Source organism: Diplotaxodon limnothrissa, linkage group LG9, assembly GCF_057381915.1.
Source record: "Diplotaxodon limnothrissa isolate DT_005_m linkage group LG9, D_limnothrissa_male_GT1.1, whole genome shotgun sequence".
NCBI lineage: Eukaryota > Metazoa > Chordata > Actinopteri > Cichliformes > Cichlidae > Diplotaxodon > Diplotaxodon limnothrissa.
The window spans coordinates 21,948,419-21,969,859 of NC_140604.1; the positions used below are offsets into that span (position 1 = coordinate 21,948,419).

The 21,441-nt window shown below is 40.2% G+C and overlaps 1 protein-coding gene across 1 annotated transcript; it reads right to left on the minus strand.

The window, feature by feature from the left end:
* Window positions 1-12,984: 12,984 nt before the first annotated feature.
* Window positions 12,985-14,947, minus strand: sox17 (SRY-box transcription factor 17). The gene is made up of 2 exons (XM_085362247.1): window positions 14,449-14,947; window positions 12,985-14,124 (listed from the first exon to the last, which is right to left on the minus strand). Exons 1-2 carry the CDS (start codon window positions 14,744-14,746, stop codon window positions 13,229-13,231), a joined length of 1,194 nt encoding a protein of 397 aa, XP_085218373.1. The 5' UTR covers window positions 14,747-14,947; the 3' UTR covers window positions 12,985-13,228.
* Between the last annotated feature and the right edge of the window lie 6,494 nt (window positions 14,948-21,441).

The window sequence follows — 21,441 nt, forward strand, 5'->3', positions numbered from 1 at the left end:
ATTATTCCCCGGAGGACAGTGGCAGGCAGGGTCCTCCTCTCCAAAGGGCTCAGTGCCGCATGGCTATTAGCTTTGGAGGGCCCGGGCTGAGGGCCAGTCCGCTGACGGGACACCCTGGCTACACACGACCCAGATAGCAGCCCAGGGTGAGGAGTGATTTATCCGTCTGTGCTCGCATCGGACAACCTTCCTCTGATTAAGGGTCAGTCACTGAGCGGCAGGGCTGAGTGGAGAGGGCGAGACAGGCGGCCTCCCTGTTTGAGACACTGGCATCCTGACCGCCACTCAAATGGAGTTTCCAGACGCTGCGAGCGGCACATGTACTGCACGCCTACAATAGACACACGCGCACTTATGCACATTATTACCAGCGGGCATATACACAGGAATGTGCACGTAGTCATTATTTCTACTCTTTTATGCATGACTTACACACACTTTAACCCACACACACACACCAAAGCCAAGATAAAGACTTATTGAGTTGGCCTTGACTTTCTCTGAACCTGACAACAAAAGGATGTGGTGAATCCAAGTCGCCCACTGTTTGACTTGTCTCTGTGGACTGTTAAAGATCAGTGCTCCTGATGTTCAGGGTTCACAAACAGGTTACCGCCTCAATCAATTTCAGCCGAGATCGTGTCTATTGTGTGCGTGTGAGAGAAAAATGACCCAAAATACTTTTTCATGCACTCATTGTTTCTTGAAATCAGCTCTTGCCTTCACTTGGGGATTATTTTAATATTTGTATTTGTATGAGGTTTTTCTCTCTTAAGCTCTTGTATGAAAGCAGTAAATTGGGTGCTAATTGGAAACATTATTTCATCTGTATATCTTTAAATCTAAGCAACTTAAGTAGGCCCATCTTCCTCTATACAGTTGGGTTGTTCTGCATTGCTATTGACAGTTTCCCTTTTCTATGTTGTGGTTGTTGTGGGTCCTTTCACCCTGAATACTTGTAAATAAGCAGCTGTTGAGCAGAATTTGGTTAACTCATATTTAAATCACACACTGTACTTCTGCTTGAGCGTGAAACTCAACTTCTCTTTTCATTTCAGCTGCTGAATGGTGAACTGAAAGAAATTACAGGCTTGTTCTCATAGTCAGAATTTCCAAAAGAACAAGGCGTGCCATCGGTTCGTCCTCTCTGACAGTCAGGCTAGTTTAAAATGCTCTGTCTTATTGTGGAGTTTAGTCAATCTAAACACATAAATCTGAGCTAACAGATTTTCTTTTTAATGATCAGTGGTCTTTTTTATCTGAACGTGCAGCAGACATTTTCACACAACAAATAGGCAGATAACAGTTGCCAGAGGAAACTCTAAATGATTATCACTGCAGTTTGAAACTTGAAACAATACACTATACAACAATCCTCTGCTTTTCCATATGTTTACAGCCGCAGCCCCCCATCTGATTTTTACAATCTTCCCAATGCTCAAGGAAACAGGACAAAACCAGGAAATGGTGATGTCAGATATAGAAATTATGCAATATTCAAAAGGCTTTGCTCCACATTTCCATCAACTATTTGCTCAGACCAGCACATCCAGATGGCCCGAGCTGTTTGTAGCACTAAATAAAGAGTGTGATGCCATGTATGCAGTCAGGGATCCCTATTAATTCCTCCTTTTAGCTGTACAAAACATGGTGCGGCCAGCACAGTATGTCATGAGGTAGTAAATAGAAGCAGCCTGGACATGTGTGCACACAAACACACACACGTACATCGCTGCATGTTTCTGAGTTGCTATAAAAAGCTAATTATGATCACTCGATAAGACCTCTGTAACAAAAAAGATGAATAATGATTAATCAGGTAAGACTTCTCAAATAATTACTGACTCTAGTATGATCAGAAATTAAAATGTTTTATATTTAATGCAGAATAATTTTATTGTGCAAGTCGTTAAATCTATACTTTCAGAACACAGGAAACAGACAACATTGCATTTAATGTAACACAATACAATGTGAAGATTTTATCAGATGTCCTCATCATGCCTTTCAGACAGTCAAACTGACCAGCTAACTGAATAAATAATTAAATACAAAATGCCGTTTTTAAATGGTGATTTTATTTATTAAAGGAAGAAAATGATTCCCAAATTTATCTGGCCCTGTTTTTCACTTCACTGTGGGGGAATTTTGCGTGTAATTCAGCCACACTGGAGGGTTTTCCAGCATGAACAGCCTGTTTAAGGTTGTACCAAAGCATCCCAATCTGATTTAAGTCCAGACTTTGACTGGGCCACACTGAAACCTTTTTTTTTATTACATTTTTTGTGTGTGCGTGTGTATGATTGAGAAGTGGACTTGCTGGTATGTTCATAACCAAAGTGTGCTTGAGCTTCGAGTCCTGAACTTCTTCTTCAGCATTTTCTGGGAATAAGCAGAATTCATGAAGCAGCAAAGCAGTCCCAGACCATTATCTTACCACCACTATGTCTGACTGTTGGCTTGATGTTCTTTTTATGAAATGCTCTGTTAGTTTTACACCAGATGTAACGGGACTCAAACCTTCCAAAAAAAAATGTGTTTTTGTCTCATCAGGTCACAGAATATTTTCCTAAAAGTCTTGCGGATCATCCAGATGTTTTCTGGTAAATGTGAGATGAGTCATGCCATTTCCCCCCAGTCTCTTTCTGATTGTCGAATCATGAACTCTGACCTTAACTGAAGCAAGAGAGGCCTGCAGGTCTTTAGATGTTGCTCTGAGGTCTTTTGGGACCTCCTGGATGAGTCGGTGATGTGCCACGATGTGTTGGTTTTTGAATCTTTTAGCCTGCTTCACTTTGTCAGACAGGGTCTACTTAAGTGATTTCTTGATTCATGATTGGGATTTTACTTTTTCACATAAGATCAGGTAGCTATAGATAGCGTTTTTCTCCATTAATAACTGAATTTTGTATTTTCGCTTGTTATATTTGGTTAAAATTTGCTTGATGATCTGAAACATAAAATATGGACAAGTATGCAAATAACAAAGAAATCAGGAGGGGGGCACATATGCAGACTCACTAAAGCCATTTGTCTAACATCATGCTGCCTTTTTTTAATTTTTATTTTCAGAGTCTATTTTTTTCTTTTTAAAATATGGGGTGGGCAGGTAGGCTGAGATGTCCAGGTTCTGGTCCTTGTGTTTTAAAGATTTTAAAATAATGTATTTTTATGAATATATTATTTATTATATTATATTATATTATATTATATTATATTATATTATATTATATTATATTATATTATATTATTGTTTGTTTAGCATGCATAAAAAAAATCTATTTTAAAAATCAGCACATTATCTGTATATTAAAAATTACACTATAATCAAAACATTCAAGTAACCTTTGTGTCTTCATGAATTTAAAATATTTGCTGTAACTTAAAATTTATGTGCAGCAAAACATTTTAGCGTGTGATCGTGTGCATGCTAGATATCGTAGTTATGTAATTATAATTTTTGTTGTCACGTTTATTTTGACTCGTGGTGTTAAAATAAGTTATTTCAATGGTGTGTTGCAAGAAATGCTGAAAGCAAAAGCAGAGCTGGAGCTTAACATACCAGGCCGTGCATCATCACTGCAGGGCTTCTGTCCGGGATTACCCGGCTATCCCACCTCACCTGCATCCACTGCAGGCTCACGTGCTCCCAACTAACCACACACTATGCTTTTTCCCACGCACTCTGCGGTAATCTCACACTGACTGGCTAAATTATCAGCCTTTTACTTTACAACAGGGGTCTCAAACTTAAATGTGCTGTGGACCACTGCTGGCACTGTCATCTTATGTGAGGGCCACTTTAGTCTTTAAGTAGTACAAAAACAAACAAACAAGAAAACACCCACAAACATGTCCAAAACTGTAGTGTTTTGTTTGTTTTTTGAAAATTTAAAACATTGTATGAAAAGGCAAAACTGCAAACATGAACACAATTTTTTTCTAACTGAAGCCTTTCACTGAACTACCAAATAAACAAACTGGTGCTCTCTCTTCCAGGCCAGACACGTGGCAGCACTTCTGCTATAATTTTGTTCATATTTAACAAAATAAAAATGCAGACATAACTATACACATTAGCTTTTGACTGCTAGTGAAACTTGTTTTCTTTACAAATAACTGACTGAACTAACACAGCCAATCCCTCAACACGTTTGTGCTCTCTGCACATACTGCCCTTATATTAAATGCTTTAGAACTTATTTTAAAATTGCACTCAACAACAAACAAATCCTTCCTAACACAAAAAGTAACTGCATTATATTTATTCCCGTTAATACACAGGCCAAGTAGGGGTGACGTGGGCCACAAGTGGCCCCCGGGCCACAAGTTGAGACCCCTGCTTTACAATGTTCTGCATTTACAACAATGTTAACAGAGAAATCGCTAAATGTTTAATTTTTTCACGAGTTACAACATTTTTGATCAGGTATACTGTGCAGTTAAACTTACTGTTTAAAGTACATCAGATACATTTAAAGAGACAGGATAAATTAAAAGAAAAACGGCATTATTTAGCCCTAGCGTTAAGAGCTTTGGAAATTGTGATCATCTTTATCCTATGAAACACTTCTATCCGGATAGGAGTGGTTTATTCCAGGATGACCGCTTACATGAGTCACAGAGGGTCACTGAGTGTTTTGATGGATATAAAAAAGTTATGTGAATCATATGCTTTGGTATCTACTATCACCAGTTACATTCTTATGGGACGACCAATACCATCATTCAGGCCTTACATGGGTAAATGTCTTTTGAAGGAATGGTGTTTTTTTTTTAAATATTACATATATGTTTAGTAACAATCAGTATAAATGCAAGATAAGTATTTTGAAGTATTTTGTTATATAGTATATAACAAAAAAACTTTCCCCACTATATATACAGCGTCTTTATATAGTATTTTAATCAATATGCCAATGTGTTTTACATTTATTTTTAGTTTACATACATACAGTGTTATACCTGCCTAATTACATCACAACATTAATATTAAACTTTAATCATATAATGTTATCTTAGATGTTTTTGTGCTTGGATATTGAACTTGCCACATTATTGTAAGAGTATGTGTTTTAAAGACACACACTTGGTAAAGGCTGAACAGTGAGCTTCACGTAGCCCAGCACTCAGCTGACCCCTGGTGGCTACAACCAACAACACAGATGGCTTCTTTACAGCCTCCAGAAAACGCCAACCACTCTCTAACAGCATTCAAATATTAAAAACCTGTTGAATTTTTAAAAAGATTTTAAATACCAAAATATGTTAAAATATATGAACGCAGCACATCGTCACTAACAGATGGGGCCTGCTGTGGAGGAGACAGGGCCTTCAGGTGGAGGAATGAGCTCCTGAGGAACTGGAAGTGGGCTGTTTGCTATTTCAGTGGAAATGTGTTTGATGTTTGTTTGAAGTTCATAATCCAATATCACTAGCGCAAATACGCTTCCTGTGTAAGAGACAACCTTCAGACTCACAGTGTTATTGAAAGAAAAACACCAAACAATGTCTAGACAATGTTGTGCTGCAGTTTATTAAAATGTTTATCTCAAAATATGATATCAAAACTTTTTTCCAAAAGTTTCCCAAGGCCTCACTTGAGACGTTAGGTCTTTATAATGAAAACTATTGGAAAGCCATCAAAAATAATTACCTAATTTAGCAGGCTGCCTTATTCTGAATGCAGTATTTTTATTTCATATCGAGAGGTTAGCATTAAAACTGTCCTGTAATCACTTATCAAACTGAAACAACTGATTAAAAGAGATACTGAGCTCAAGTTTCAGTTTTCTAGGAAGGTAAAGTTGACTTGAATGTGGGTAAAATCTAAGATAAATGCACAAACAACAAAAACATCTCATAAATTGTACAACACCCCAGTTTCAGCAGCTCAGACATACACTCAAAGACACACTCATTCACACACAAAAACAATGCGACAACAAAGGCAGGTGACCTGGGTCATGACACTCTGCCCTCTCCTCCCTTTATTTAGACTATATTTTTATGTATTTTTATTTTTTAGGAAGTCCTACCGGTGATTCCCAAAATGGGTCCAGTGGTGTGAATTTCACAGAGCATGGTTTCCTCTCGGATAGAGGATGTTCCCAGCCAATCTTTCATGGATGGAGCAAACAGAAGTCATCGGAACGAGGAAGTGGGGACAGGTGCTCTCTGAAGATTCAATGATTGAAAGAAAGAAAGAAAAAAACAGAGCTACAGACAATGACCCACGTTTATCTTGAGCTGCAGTATTTTGGATGTTATTAAATCAGTTTGTTGTAGGATCTGAAAGATTCATGTCACTGTTTATTTCAGTTTCTTTTAGCTGTTTACTCAATTTTTACTCAAGTGTCTTTTCATACTCACAATCCATGACCTAGCTTCTGTTGGTTTTAACTATAAATCAGTTACTTAACCTATTTCATCAGTTTTTCTTTATTTACTTATTTACTTCTTCATTGTCTTTTAGCTATCTGCTTAAACTGTTTAGCTAAGGCCTAACTATTATTAATCCTTAGCTAAGTTATTTTTAAACCATTTCTGTTGTTTTTAGCTAAGGGCTAATTTCTTATATTTAAGTAAGTATTTCTGCTGTTAGGTTTGCTATTTCATCTGCAACTGAAAGTTTTTGTATTTTTTCAGGTTTTTCTTTCAGAAATTATTATTTATTTCAGCAGTTTTTAGATTCTGTTTCAAACATTTAGTCCTCATTTTTCGGTTACTTTTCCTGAACTATTAATCTGCATTTACATAGCCTGCTGCTTTTAATTATATTTCATTAAATGTTGTACTTTATGATTACCTTTTGCTAATTGTTTCAGTCACTTGTTAATTGCCATAAGCTAGCAATTACATTAAATGTTTTAAAAAAAATCTGTTTTACCATAAACATGTTAGTTGTAGCTAGCTAATTAAGCTAACCAAATAATTATCTAATTTGTTAGTATTTGTCTGTTAAATACTTTTAGCTATTAAACCACTTAAATTAAGCAAATGATTTCAGTAAATTGTTCACTGAGTACATTTCAGCTACATAACTTTATGATTTTTATCTGGGCTTTTAAGCAAAAACGAATGGCCAAGAAGTGTAAGTTTGCGTATGTCAGTTAACTTGTATTTTATTTTATTGTTTTCAAAGCTTTAAGCTCTTGTAGAGCTACACAGTTTTTTTTTAAGTGTTTTTATCTTTTATGGTAAGCACATTGAGTTTACATTTAATGAACTGTACGATATAAATAAGACTGACACTATTTAGCTTTTCCATGACGATATTTTAGGATATCCATTGTATTTTATCTACATTTCATACATTTTTGCCCTTTCAACTTTTCACTTTGCTTTTAAAGTGTATTTGAAATTCATGTTGTAATTTTCCACATTATTTGGATTTTGCATTCACTTCTTCTCAACGCTGGCATCAAATTGAAGTTACTCATTAATGACTAATCATATTACACAATGTTCTTTGTTCATCATTGCTCACTTTCCTTACTTGTTTCTCAAGAAAGGAGCCAGCAGGGAATCCTGTAACAAGAGGACACAAAACTTAAAGAAAGCAAAGTGTGGCTGAACACTCTGCCAACACCTTTTAGCCTCCCAAAGAAAAAACACAGCCGAGAGGAAACTGACTGCTGATGTAGTCATCTTATACTCACTACCCGCCTGGACATGAGCTAAAAATTGTCCTGAATGCCACAAGGGGATTCAGACAAAAGAACAGTGAGTGCTGAGCTGATCAGGAGAGGCCTGGAGTTGATTCAGCTCCCTGAGTCAATTCCTGACTGTGAAACAAATGTGCTAGCCAGTTTGAAAAATGTTCTCTGGCACCAAACCACAACTTTATAATCAGCACTATCAGACCTAGCTTCTGTTGGCCTTATCTTACTTATTTCTGCTGCAACACTTTATCATTTCTGCATATTTTTTACTCTCTTTTGAAACACCTTTTTAAGAAACGAACCAAAACAAAACACTTTACGTATGTAGGCCACCTCTGCTTTGAAGCTAGGTTGAGCACCAATACTTTTATACCTGCATGCAGCATCTTCATGTCTCGTAAATATTACTATACTCCTTCTATTGGCCTGTTGGTGTTTGAAATTACATAATGTATGTAATATAAAATGAATGAATGTATTATGCATCACATTTTGTGATTGTTTTAATTTCTCTAAATGTCCAGCTTTTTTTGCACGAAGCAAAAATCATGCAGTTGAACTTTTAACTAATTTATATAAAACAAAACACCTTCCTGTGAAACATGTTAACATTGCCTTGCAACCATGCAATTAAAAAGACTTCAAGTCAGTAATTATTTATCACAGAATACCTGTTCAATTAATTAAATCACAAACAAATTGCTTACATCTGACTTTGTCGTCATAGAGAAAAAAAAGAAAGCTTTTTAGGTCACAGCATTGAGTGGAGATTGACTGTATCTGTGAAACTATATATAGTGGGAACACAACTGGACGATGGTGTGACAGGCAGAGACCATAAAAGCGATCAGGCCTGAGAGGGATAGCATATGCCTGGGATTATGAACAACCAGCCCTGCTTTAGACAAAGGACACACCCTCTCCTGCAGCTGTCTCGCATGCTGTATTTGCAATCTACTATCAATGACTTAATCAGTTTGCAGCCCCTATCTGTCGCTCTCTCTGAAACCCAGACTTTCAATAGTTTGCACACAGAGTTTTGATTTATGTGCGTTACTGCGTCACACTTGTGTTGAAACTGAACCCATTTCAAAGTCAGTTACAGATGTAAAACCATGTTGAAATCTAACCTCGTGTCATATGCATATATGATTTTATTTATTTGTGCGTCATTTTCATGCTGATCAGTCTTCATACAATTGACCGATTAACTGTTTAGAATAGAAAATGCCAGGAAATAGTGAGACTGTACCATTGTGAGTTGTAGCACAAATTGATGTAATCAAATTCCTTGTTTTGTTGGACCAACGTTGAAAAATGTCAGCGAAACACAGCAGATCCTCACGTTATTTTGAGCCACAGTTTCGTTTTTTTCTGTATGAATGGTATTAAGACCTAATAGGACAGTATTTTAGTACACAACTTGAATATAATAACTTTAATTACTTGATTACTTTATTGTTTACAAGCATTTTAAAAAAAGCAGCATCTATTGTTGTCGGTGTTGTACAGCTAAAACAATAAATTCATACAAAACAATGAGAGAGATTTTAAAAATCAAAGCACAAAACGAGAAAACTTCAGTAAAACCACACACGTAAAGTCGTGCCTGGCTTAAAAGCTGATGTGAAGAGTTAGTTCAGGTGTACCTAAAGGCCTGATCTCCTTTATGTTTTTTGGCTCAGCAGACTTCAGGGATCTAGTGGGAGTGTACAAAGTTAAGAGATCAGAGAAGTAAGGAGGCGCCAACCTATGCAATGCCCTAAAAGCAAACAGTGAAATCTTAAAATCAATTCTAAAACTGCCTGGTAGCCAGTGTAAAGAAACCAACATGGGGGATATGCAGTTGTTAAGCACCGAGTCGCAGCGTTTGGGATGATTGACACCTGAATTAAACCTATTACAACAGTCAAATCAAGATCAAATACTTATTTATTTTAGGTGGTTTGTAAGGTCTTAATGAGAACCAATTTGGCAGGTTGTGAAAAGTCTCCTTGGGCAATGCTTATGCTGCAAATGCTGGTAAAATATCAGAAAGTCCAGGTCTTCTGCAGCCTTTTTGCATAAATCTCATTGTATATTTGTATAGTTACTATAAAAGGTATTCTAGTCTATTCTATAAGCTGCTGAAAAAAGTCAAACCAAGCTGCAGTGAAATTGTTTTAAAATAAATACAATGAATGGATTATTTCTCACTATAAATAAGGTGTTACCAACCTTAATAAAATAACTTTATGGAAAAAATACTTTTATATAATAGTTGATAAACTATTAGCTTTTTATTTTTTCTTTATAGTAAAATCATATTCGGGACATTCACGTGACATGGCTTTTTATTTGCTCTCCTTGTTACTGAATGGTATAATGTTAAGAGCGAGAACTCAATTAGGGATAAGTGCTTGCACCTGGAGCCAGCTCCTCAGGTGAGCTGTATAAAGACAATGTTGGATAACACCTCCCACCCACTCCATGACATGCTGGTCAGTCACAGGAGCTCGTTCAGTGAGAGACTGAGATTACCGAAAAGCACCACTGAACGACACAGGAAATCATTCCTGCCTGTGGCCATCTCCCTGTACAACGCATCCACTTAACACACTGTTTGCTGCTACAACTACACATGTTTCTTTTCCAACTATTTATTTATGAGTGACTTATGTATGTATGTATGTATGTATATATATGTATATATTGTACTATTCTTAGTTAGTGTATTGTCTGTCTTGTCTTAATGTTGGTTTAAAATGGAGCACTGTAACAAAAAATAATTTCCCCCAGGGATCAATAAAGTATTCTGATTCTGATTCTGATTATCTATACTGTGCGTTTGCTGTTTATTGAGCATAATCACGCACTGCTGTGGTGACATAATAATATCTGCTAAAACCTCTCGGAGGTCAAATACAGCCGACGGTGCCGGTTTGTTGAATCAAACTGCAGCTGTCTCCTTTGCGGCTACACGAGGCCGTATTTGTCTGTGTGTTTGCGAAAGGCAGCTACCTGAGATGAGATTAGGGCAGTGCCATGATTAAGTGCTGCTGTGTTAATGCAGCCCGTCGTGCTGCTGTAATCTCTGAGTGGCTCCCTGCGCACTGCCTGGCAGCGAAGCCCCAGGACACACGGGTACACAAAAAACCTCACACACACACACACACACACACACACACACACACACACACACACACACACACACACACACACACACACACGTGCACACTACTGCTGCAGTGGGAACATCATGAAAGCCCTGATTTCCTGAGCTTTGAGCTGTGCTCTCTTTGCTCTGACAGAATTTCTTGCTTTTACCTGAAAACATTTCAGTGCTGCTGCTTGATACAAACATCACTGTTATAAATAGGCTGAAAAACATTAAATAGATGCTCTTCTTTCTTATATGTGGGACAATATGAAAACAACCAGTTGTATAGTATAAAATATTATATTAAGAAATGCATGTTTGTGTTATTGTGGGGTCTACCTCACAATATAAAATGCCTTTGGTGACTGTTGTTGTGATTTGGGGCTATATAAATAAATTTGAACTGAATGGCCTCTTAACACCATAAACTGTATCTAGCTTGTTAAATACAAAAGCAAATAATAATTAAGTCTTTTACATTAGTAAGTAATTACATGTACTTATACAGTGCTTTTCAGGATACCAATCACCACCTGTGTCACATCCAATAAAACCAACAAAACAAAAAACATAAGACCAGAAATAAAATTACAACATCTACATTCTACTGCTGAGAAATTTTACGTTTTTATAAATGTTGTTTTTTTTTAATATAAAAAGCAGAATGTTTTTCAAGCTGTTTTTAAGTGAATTTGATTCAATTATAAATGAAAAAGAAATATAAACAAAAGAAATCAATCAAATAACTGATTAAAAGTTTCCATCATATCTCCAACATGTACATAATTTTATCCAACACCTCCCACATCTGTCTGAATTGTCAGATTTCCTTGTTGAGCTCTTCCTCGTCAATTAGCCCGGGTCAATTATCGTAATGAGATAATATCACGGTTGACGTGGGGGGTCTGCCTCTCCCTAAGTCCGCGCAGGTGACCCCCACCCACTGTGCTGATGCCTCGGGGATCGTGGCCTGAGCCTGTTGTTATGCACCTATTAGCGGTAACGACAGGGAGGATAAACCTGCCACTCAGCTGCAGACTGAATTTAAACACATTCAGAGCCATTACGCTGGATTCTCCTGCACGGCCTGGAGGTAGATACGTCGGGTTTGGGTGACAGAAGGGAAAGCAAAACACGTAGCGAACTGTGGGAAGAGCGTCAGTATTTACCCTGAGCCCAACATCTGTTTCTGCATAAGAGAATACTTAGAACATTCAGAGGGAACAAAGTGTACGAATACATATACACACCTCAGGACCATGTTTCCTCTGAAGTGCTAAAAATGGCTCGTGAGGTCAGGGTGATTGACCCCTGAGAGAAGAACCTCTTCCTTTTAAAATAGGAAAAACCTCTATTTATAAAATGGGACTCTTGCTGTGTTATAAATACATCAAATTACCCTCAAGGTCTGGGTTGATCTCTTAAAGATTTTAGCCCGATAAGTTTGATTCATGTCAAAGCGACAGACGGGCATTAGTGGATAAATATATCATCGCCGTTCGGTATACCCACAGAAATAACGCCTGATGTCACTGCCATGTTATTAAGCATAGCTGGAGGATGGATATTGAAGCGTATACCTAATGCTCTGTTGTTAAACACGCAAAAATAAATGGTCACCATTGTTCAAAAGACGTGTAGTTGTCCACACGTAATTTTAATGGCCCCTACCATTAATCAGAAAAGACTAAATCATTTACAGACAGGATATCCGGAGCATAAACTGCTCTCCCATGCTGCGAAAACAAGGCGCCATGTGTAACACAGGCACTGAGATTGCCTCCACTGTGTCCGGGCCAGGAAGCCGGGTCGCAGCCCTCCGCTGCCCTGCTTCCAGGTGAGCAACCGTTTCTGCTGGGAACGCGTTCAGCTCCGTGTGGAAGTCGGAAAAACAAACAACCACATAATAAGGAATAAGGCTGGGCTGCATAAAAAGGTGAATTTGTGCTATAATATTTTTATAACTAAATATTGACATATTTATGAAATAAAACATACCCCAATATAAAATTAAAATATGAAATCCGATGCATTTCATCAAATGTCATTCTGAATTTAAGAATATAGACAAAATAATACGCGAGAGAACAAGACTATTTGCAAACATTTATTTCTCAAAAGTGCAAAAGTATAAAAAAAACATTCAGTATATACATAAACTTTAAAATAGTGACTGTACAATATTTATCATCACAAAATGACTTCATATCCCTGCGAGAGAGGAAGAGAAAAGTTCAAGCCAGTGTTCCTACTAAAATCCTCAATGGCTTTATTAACTGTTCTTGTACAGTACAAAGCTGGGTTTAAATCTCCTAAACCTCCTGCTTCAGTAAAAAAAACCAAACATTTTTTGTTCAGATTTAGCTACAGAGATTTGAGGTCAGAGCATGTGTCCTTGTTGCAGGGTAACAGGCCGGGCAGGAGGTTAGGAGTTGTTGTAGCTACAGTAATACACAGCTGTGCTGGCGTCTGACAGCACCGATGATATGAGGCTTTCAGGTCCTTGCATGCCTGCCTCGTGTGACCCGTACGGCAAGCCTGTCATGTCCGCACGCGCTGAAGAGGAACTCAAATACTGCTCGAACTCGCTGCGGTCTACCTCACCGATCAGGTCAGAGTGGTGCATCTGCTCCACGCTGTCTGCTGAGTGAGGGTGAGCGTCAGGAGGTGGGGAGAGCTGTCCTGCTCCACCGGGGTGCCGTTTGGTGTGACTGGGATTGCAGTGGTGAGGGTAATACATGGCTAAAGGGTTGGGGCACCCCATGTACGAAGGGGGGAGCTGAGGGGGCTGCTCTTGAGCCGAGGCTGGGTGTCGGTGCACGATGGCGTTGCTGTGGTGGTTGGAGAGGGGGTCCTGGGGCTGAAATTCTGCAGCTTGTGACTGGTAAGAGTATGCAGGCATCATGTGACAATCCTCTTGTGATTGGGGGGGAAAGAACATGGACTCTGACTCCACAGCGTCCAGGGGAGAGGTGTCAGGTGTGGGCAGGCTGTAGGTTTCATAAGAGGGGCCTCCAAGAGCCTGAGCATCACGGTAGTGACTGAGCGGCTGTGGAGGAACCTGGAAGCCGTGCTCATGGTAGCCAATGCCAAGGCTATCCACACCCACCCTGTTCTCCCCGGGCATCAATGAGGCCGTGTGATCTGACACGCCATGGACCAGAAAGCCAGAGTCCAGCCTCTTAATCCTCTTCACCTGCTTCCGCCGCCGGGGCCGGTACTTGTAGTTGGGGTGGTCCTGCATGTGCTGGACCCGCAGCCGCTCTGCCTCTTCCACAAAAGGCTGCTTTTCTGTTATAGGAAGCGATTTCCATGATTTTCCTGCAGGTCAAGAAGAGAGTACACATCAGTGATATGTCAGCAGATATCGTGTGCAGTCTGGTGATGCACACAAAAATAGCCTGTTGCCATTTTAGGGGACTGGGACAGGTTTTTGAGGTTACACCTACAGCCAACTCAGACAAGAGTAACTTTTAAAAACGTCACGTCATCTGCTGGGAAAGGACTATTTACATTTATCTGAGAATAAAATTGACATAACAGTAAAAATGCAATCACGTAAAGACTGAAAATCAGTGGAAAATAAAAGCGTGACTGCACAGATGTGACAAATACAGTTGTTTAGAAAAGTATGAACGCCCTTACCCAGCATTTTGCTCAGCTCTGCGTTGTGCAGGTCCGGGTTTTGCTGCGCCAGTCTCTTGCGCTCATCCTTTGCCCAGACCATAAACGCATTCATGGGCCGTCGGATCCGAGGTTCGCTTTTCCCGCGATTCTGGCTGCCGGAGCTGGACGCGCACGGCTCGTTTTTCACTTTTGTGTCCCCAAGAGGACTGAGAGGGTCGGCCCACTGGCAGTGTCCCATTCCAGGCATCATGACTGACAGCGTACACCTTCCCTGGGTCTGATCGTCGCTGGCGTAACCCGCATCGGGACTACTCATCTCTGTCCAGCTGGGAGGATTGGAGAGAGCCACCGGACAGCTCGCAGAGGCGACAACACACGACAAGTAATAAATTCTTAATAATAAGTTTTTGTTTTTTTTAACAAATCAAAGAAAAATCAAATGCGCCTTGCTTTCAGAGTGGAATGAAAAATAATTAGTCACATCCATTAGCGTCTCTTAGAAGCCGCATGGACCGAAAGATACCGACTACTCAGCAGTGAGCGTGAATGTCGGTGCGCTATAAACGCAGAAGCAGCCAATCGCCGTGTGGAGGGAGTGCCCACTACTACAAAGGTGTAAAAAAGTTCAGAGCACGCCCACGACCCTTGTTTGGTGTGGTGACATCCTTCAAAGGGGGAGGAGGGGGGAAGCAGCGGTATTTCAAATAGGTGCAGAAAGTCATGTGCAGCTAGATGTTGAATTCTGCAATGAATTTAAACACGTATCCTGCCATTAGTGCAACATTGTCAGACTTTGCATTTGGATTTATGCGTTTGGATTAAAAAGACTTGAAACTAAACAAAAAAACTTTTAAATCCACAATAAACGGAGAGGCAGAGCCACGCGCGCCGGTCGCGTTGTTATTCTCACCTCGCTCTTGCGTCAGACACCAATACCTCATCACCAATCTGTGTATTGGCTCCCAAACTGCGTTAGAGGCTCTTGCAATCTAATGGACTTAATGGCTCCGTCATTAGCAACTTTTACGCGCGGCTGTCTCGATGCAAACTTTCTTTGAGAGCAGCATAATAAGACGCGCTGGACAAAAGACGCCCATTGAAGATTCGAGTCTTCTGAGAGTGAAATGAACAGGGGGGGTGAAATAAACATTAAAACCACAAAGTGTTGTGATACTGGAGCGCTGCAGCTTCTCTCTCAGCACCCCGATGTTCAAAAAGTCAAGTTTCTCCTGCTGTAGACACACCGAGGGTCTGGGCTTCGATGTCAGCAAACAGCTGATTGATTAAACTGAGGTCTCAAAACTCTCTTAATCACATCCCTTCGATCCATCCACTTGAGAACGTGCTTGCTTGGCAGCCTTATTAAAGGGCTTTTTAATTTCATTCCCAGCGATTATACTGCACCCTTTTCAACATCGCAAGGAACTTTTAATCTGCAATATCTCAAATATCACGTCTAATAATTACTTTCATCTCATTAGGTGCTCATTCCTGTCATTTTGCTCTCTATTATACTTTGTATGAGTTTTAAAATTAAAGATAAACCTGATTTTACTATGCAAAGAATATTTTTGCTTTCTATATTTGCCCTTTCCTTGTGACTTGAAGTCTCATACTGAGCTGGAGGTTAAACCTTTGGCAAGCTTCTCTTCGGATATGGAGATGACATCAGCCAGTAGTCAAATATAAACTTTATAAACTCGCATGACACACACACACACACACACACACACACACACACACACACACACACACACACACACACACACACACACACACACACACACACACAGACAGACAAACGCTATTGAATTGTGCAAAAATGTTTTTTTGTTGTTTTTTGGTGCAACCGACTCAGACCTGGGTAATGGTGCAGAGGCAAAGGTTAAAGCAACCTGTTGCACCTGAAATATCCAGACATGGTGTGTTTATCTCTCAGAGAATGAAGCCCATGTTTGTGGTCAGAAATCCAAACATCACCCCCAGGCCACGGGATTTCTTATCAGAGCCAGCAGACCCCAAACTGTCAGCTCCGTCTTTTCTCAGACCATTCCCATCTTGTTGTGGTCTACGGCCTCTCTGACATGTCAAAAGGGGCTGACAGAAATATGACAGATGCTTATGCAACCTTTTCATGCCCCGAGCAGACACCAGTAGTACTCCAGAGCATGCTGGGTGACCCTCTAGGGGTTAGTAGGAGGGTGTTTTGGATGGAGGTCCAGCTGGGAGCTGCATGGGACAGGATCTGGACTATAATACTGTCATCGTCTATTTTACCGCTGATGACCTGATAGGGTTTTCCCCCTCCGTTCCTAAGAGAAAAGAGAAAGAGGGACGCTGTGTGTGTGGTGGTTGCCTGTGTGTCTCTGTGAATGCGTGTGTTGATATGGGCGTGGGGTATGAGTGTGCCCTGATGGCCTCTCTCTCTGTGTGGGAGTGAAAAACCCTGGCTTTTGATGGGAGAAGTCATAAAGTCTGGAGTCGTAGCCACATTTCCTCTACAAGGTGAGGTTCAGAGTCAACCCAGAGGAGGGGAGGTGGTGTTGTCGGTGTTGGGATGGTGGGGGGGGGAATGTGGAGGTGACACGCCTCATACCCCCCCTCCTCCTTCCATTCCTCCCCCAGTCCCTCCACCAAGTCCCCCACCCCGTGCCTGGGGAGTCTGGGGCTGGGTGGGGGCCAGGGCTCTCGACGCCAGCCTCTGGACTCTGCGCTCAGGGAGAGGTCACTTGGCTTGCTTACACAATGGCATTATCTCAGTTCCAGCCTCGGCTACTGCAGCGGTGAGCACTTCCTGTCCCTCTGCAAGCACTTCCTGTCCTTGGCGTAGCAGCACAAACTGTCCGCCTTCCAAGTGAGTTCTGAAACGCAGTTGAGCTGCTGGTCGCCAGTCTTGCTGTATAAATGTCTGTGGGTGGCTTTCTTGGGAATTGCACAATGTGTTTGCTGGCTCCTTTGTGCTGAGCGGCGAGGCAGGAGTGTTAGTTTAAATCACAGGAACGGAAGGTATATATATGTTAGCACTCCACGCTGATCCCCTGAGCCGCTGGAGCTGCACAGGCCACAAAGTTTAAACAATGCTCTGGTAATTAGCAGCAAGTGTTCTAGATATTCTGCCCTATCCTTATAAAGAATATGGCCATAAATGGGTGAGTGGACTGGAAAACTACATCAACTGATTGACAATGGTTTTGAAACCTGCTTAACACACATATTGCACAAAATGTGCCAAACATTGACTACTTTAAGCTCTTCAAATGTGAAAAATGTCTGCCTACAAGAAAGTTTATAAAGAAAGAAAAAACAGCTTTGTCCGGGTTCTGCCTATTCCACTAGTGGGATGAATACAATTAAATCATTCATTTATGATGCCTAAGAACATAGACATATATATATGGCTTGTCATCCATTGTTGCATATGTAAACTTAAACTTGCATTAACTTAAAAAAAAACAAAAAAACATTTTTAGCAAATAAAGGCAAAAAGCTGTAAAAAAAAGAAGGACATATTGCCTCCGTATAAAACCACATTACCACTTAATTAACTTAACTTAACTTAACTAATTATATAGATAGATAGTTACATAGAGGGCAGTTTTACCAGGCAATTCAGATCATTATGCAAACTCTTTTGAATCAGATGTTTTACTTTAAGACATATGCTAGTCTCACACGTCACACATCTCCAGAGTGTACCATATATTAAGTCTGACCTCAAAATACAGATGATCTTCTCCGCCTTACCTGTATACCCCTGTGTGGAGCTGCTTCTTAGGGTCTGTTTCAGAGTCACCACAGCTGTATGTTTAGCATATGTATTAGCAGCATGCTATGATACTTAAATTAACAGGGAGAAGCAAGCAAAGAGGAGACGGGATTATTGGTTACCTATTTTGTACTTAGAAAGAGTGGGAAACTCGAGCTGGTTTGTAAAGCTGGGATGCTGTCTTGTTGCTCGGGGACTGGAGATATTCACAACTCATAGCTTACGCCTAAAAGTTTATAAGAATATAATATAACTAAAAAAAATCCCTGAAATGGGAGTTTTAAATCCATTCATCCATGCGCAGAGTGTTGGATGAATGTACGAAGGAGGAATCATTACCTTTTTTAAAGTTACCTGGCCACCTGTCCAGGGTGTACACTGCCTCTTGCCCTGTGGTACCTGGGATAGGGTCCAGCCCACTGCAACACTTATGAGTGGAAGACAACGGATGGATGAATGGAAGTTATCATAATGAATGTGCTTTCTTAAAAAAACAACAACGAAACAAACAACTGACATGCTGCTTGTGAAGTTTGTATTTTATCACAGACTGTATAGAAAAGATGGCAGTAGCTTCTGGGACTGATTCCCTGTTCACACGTACACAGCTATTTTGGTAGTCATAGCGTTTTATATACATTTTGGCCTAACTGCATAAAACAGTGCAGACTTTTTTTTTTATGTTGTTAGGTATGTATCACCACCTGTTGCGTTAGCATGCTCTGGGCAGTTAACATGATGTTTTGTGTTTTCATTTAGACAAAGATATTTTATAAATATCATAAGGTATTTTATAAAATACCCTTATGCATGTGGACTTGGATTGAGCTTAATGGCTAAGTTGGGTGAGACAAAAGAAAGAAAAAAATTGGGCACCAGTAAACACTGTCCTGATGTGCTAATGGTTTCAACCACTAGTTTCAAGTCTTATTAATCACCACATGATGTTGAGGTTGTAAATTATGGTTAGGGTTAGAATCCCATCTAAAATAGATGATAATGGAGGGTGTGTTTAATGTGAGTACTACCATACAGTGTCACAAACGAGAAAGATGGTCATGGCCAAAATATTCAAGAAATCACAGAAATTATTTCACTAACCAGCTGGTAGTGTAGGTGGATATGGCCATCTTTTATATACAGTCTATGCCTCTAATCTGTTTATATTCTTTATTTTAATTTTTTAGATTTTCTTTGGTTTCAGGAATTATGCATTACTTTATTGGGATGTAATAAAGTGTGAGTTTAGGGGAAAAGCAGTCTTTTACACTCAGGAGTTTAGTCTCCACCAGCAAAACAACAAATTATTTTCATTATTGTGGACCGGCTTTAAAAATGTTGTTCTAATTTAAATTTCTGTCCAGTGATTAAACAATGTAATAGATCATGTAACAGGAAATAAATAATACTGAAATTAGAGTTGGTTTCGATCGTGTATCACACTTTCGGGCTGTAAATGTTTAGTGTCTGGTTATTGAAGCTTTGTTAAAGATAGAAAATAAATTGGAAGCCATTCAGCGTTGGACCTCTTCACTAGTGTACAGACACCTGTTGTTATCAGCTGCGTGATAGCGACTGTTTAGATTGTCTGATTAGGCTATGACTTCCTCCAACACCTGCTCGGGGGTGCAGGAGGTGTTTCAGGATGGGGGGGGAAGAGCTCTTTAGCTAAAGAGGGAGTGTGGGGGTTAAGGAAGCAAGCACGTAACAGGTGTGTGAGGGAGAAAGGTGGAGACAAAAGTCAGAGATTGAATCTGTAAATAGAAATCACACTTTTTCCTGAAGCTGGAACATTTCAACTTTAGTCCTTCCTCTTGTCACCTGTCAAACTACAGAAGCCTGCTGAGGACCAGACACGGGACTGTGTCAATAAAAAGCACAGTTCCACTTATTCAAAGCTCGTGCTGTGCTGCTGGTTGCTCTGTAGTAGCCTGAAAATCACCCCGCATGTGAGATAGTAGATATGAGAGATCATCCACAGGCTATGGTGGTTAAATTATGCGCACATGAAGGATGTGAGAGTCTGTGTTGGTTCATGTTTTTTCCAGAATCCGCTAAGCAAGACTGTTGGTTACAGAAATTGGGGACTTGAAATTATGGCAAATGACGCAAAAAGAGAGAGAGAGAGAGAGAAAACGATCACGTTGTCTTAAATGTTGCGTCTCTGTCACATGCACACACAGATGTTTTGTGTGTTATTGGTGGTATAGTCTTCCCCCTCCCTCTGGGGATTGCTGGGAAAGTTTCCTTGCCCGTGAGCACACACTCTAACCACACTGAAAGGGTAGCGCAGGGATGTTGTCTGCCCCAGACAAGAGGGGGGACACAGAGGAAGCCGTCTACGCTCTCGTCTCATTGTTCTGGAGGCGTTAATCTGTCAGGGATCTGCTGGGAATCAGGTGGGAATCTACTCAGCCCCTTTTTGTGTTTATTGGTCAGTTCATTCCACGTTTAGAAAAGGGGACATTTTGATATCTTCGCCACCCTGCCTCCACCCACCTCCTGCCTCATGAAGATGCTCTAATGATAAAACTATTTCTTGTTTGTCTCTGCCGCTCAGTTTGGAGATGAGCACATCCGCCTTATCTTCTCGTCTCGCCCTCTTTCTCTGTATGTTTTACAAAACTGAAGTCTGCGTCCAAGACAAATCTTAAATATGCTTTTAGTCATGCTAACACGAGGATGTTTGGAAACTGTTCGCCACAAGTTGAGGTGACCTCTGGGTTTGCGCACTGCCAGGGGTCAGCCAACAATAAAGCGGAAGCAACAAGTAAAATAATCAGTCTCTTTCCTGAGAACATCCATAGAGCTGAAGTTTCACTCAGGCCACTTAGAGGATGCAGCAATGCAACGCTGTAATATCAAGGATATTTTATGAGTCTTTGGAGGAGGGGCTGCAAACGTGGGAAGACTAGTAAATGAATGCATCATCCTGGCAAAAGTGGTAAAATTCACCTTTCTACATGGTACCTTTACACGCAAAGAAAAGGGAAAAATACTGTAACTCTTACCACACGCAGACCCGTGCATCACTTTAACTCACTGGATATCCTTTAGCATCAAGGTTGATGAACTTTATATCAATGGGTTTCATGTTGGCTGTCATCAAATTTGACAAGCAAGGGACTGAGGGACACTGCACAGTCATAATGGAGTGACTTGTCAATCACGTAGTGGACGGTTTATCTTCTAAATCTTCAGTTTAAGTGTAATTTGACAAAATAAACATCATGCGTTGTTTCAAA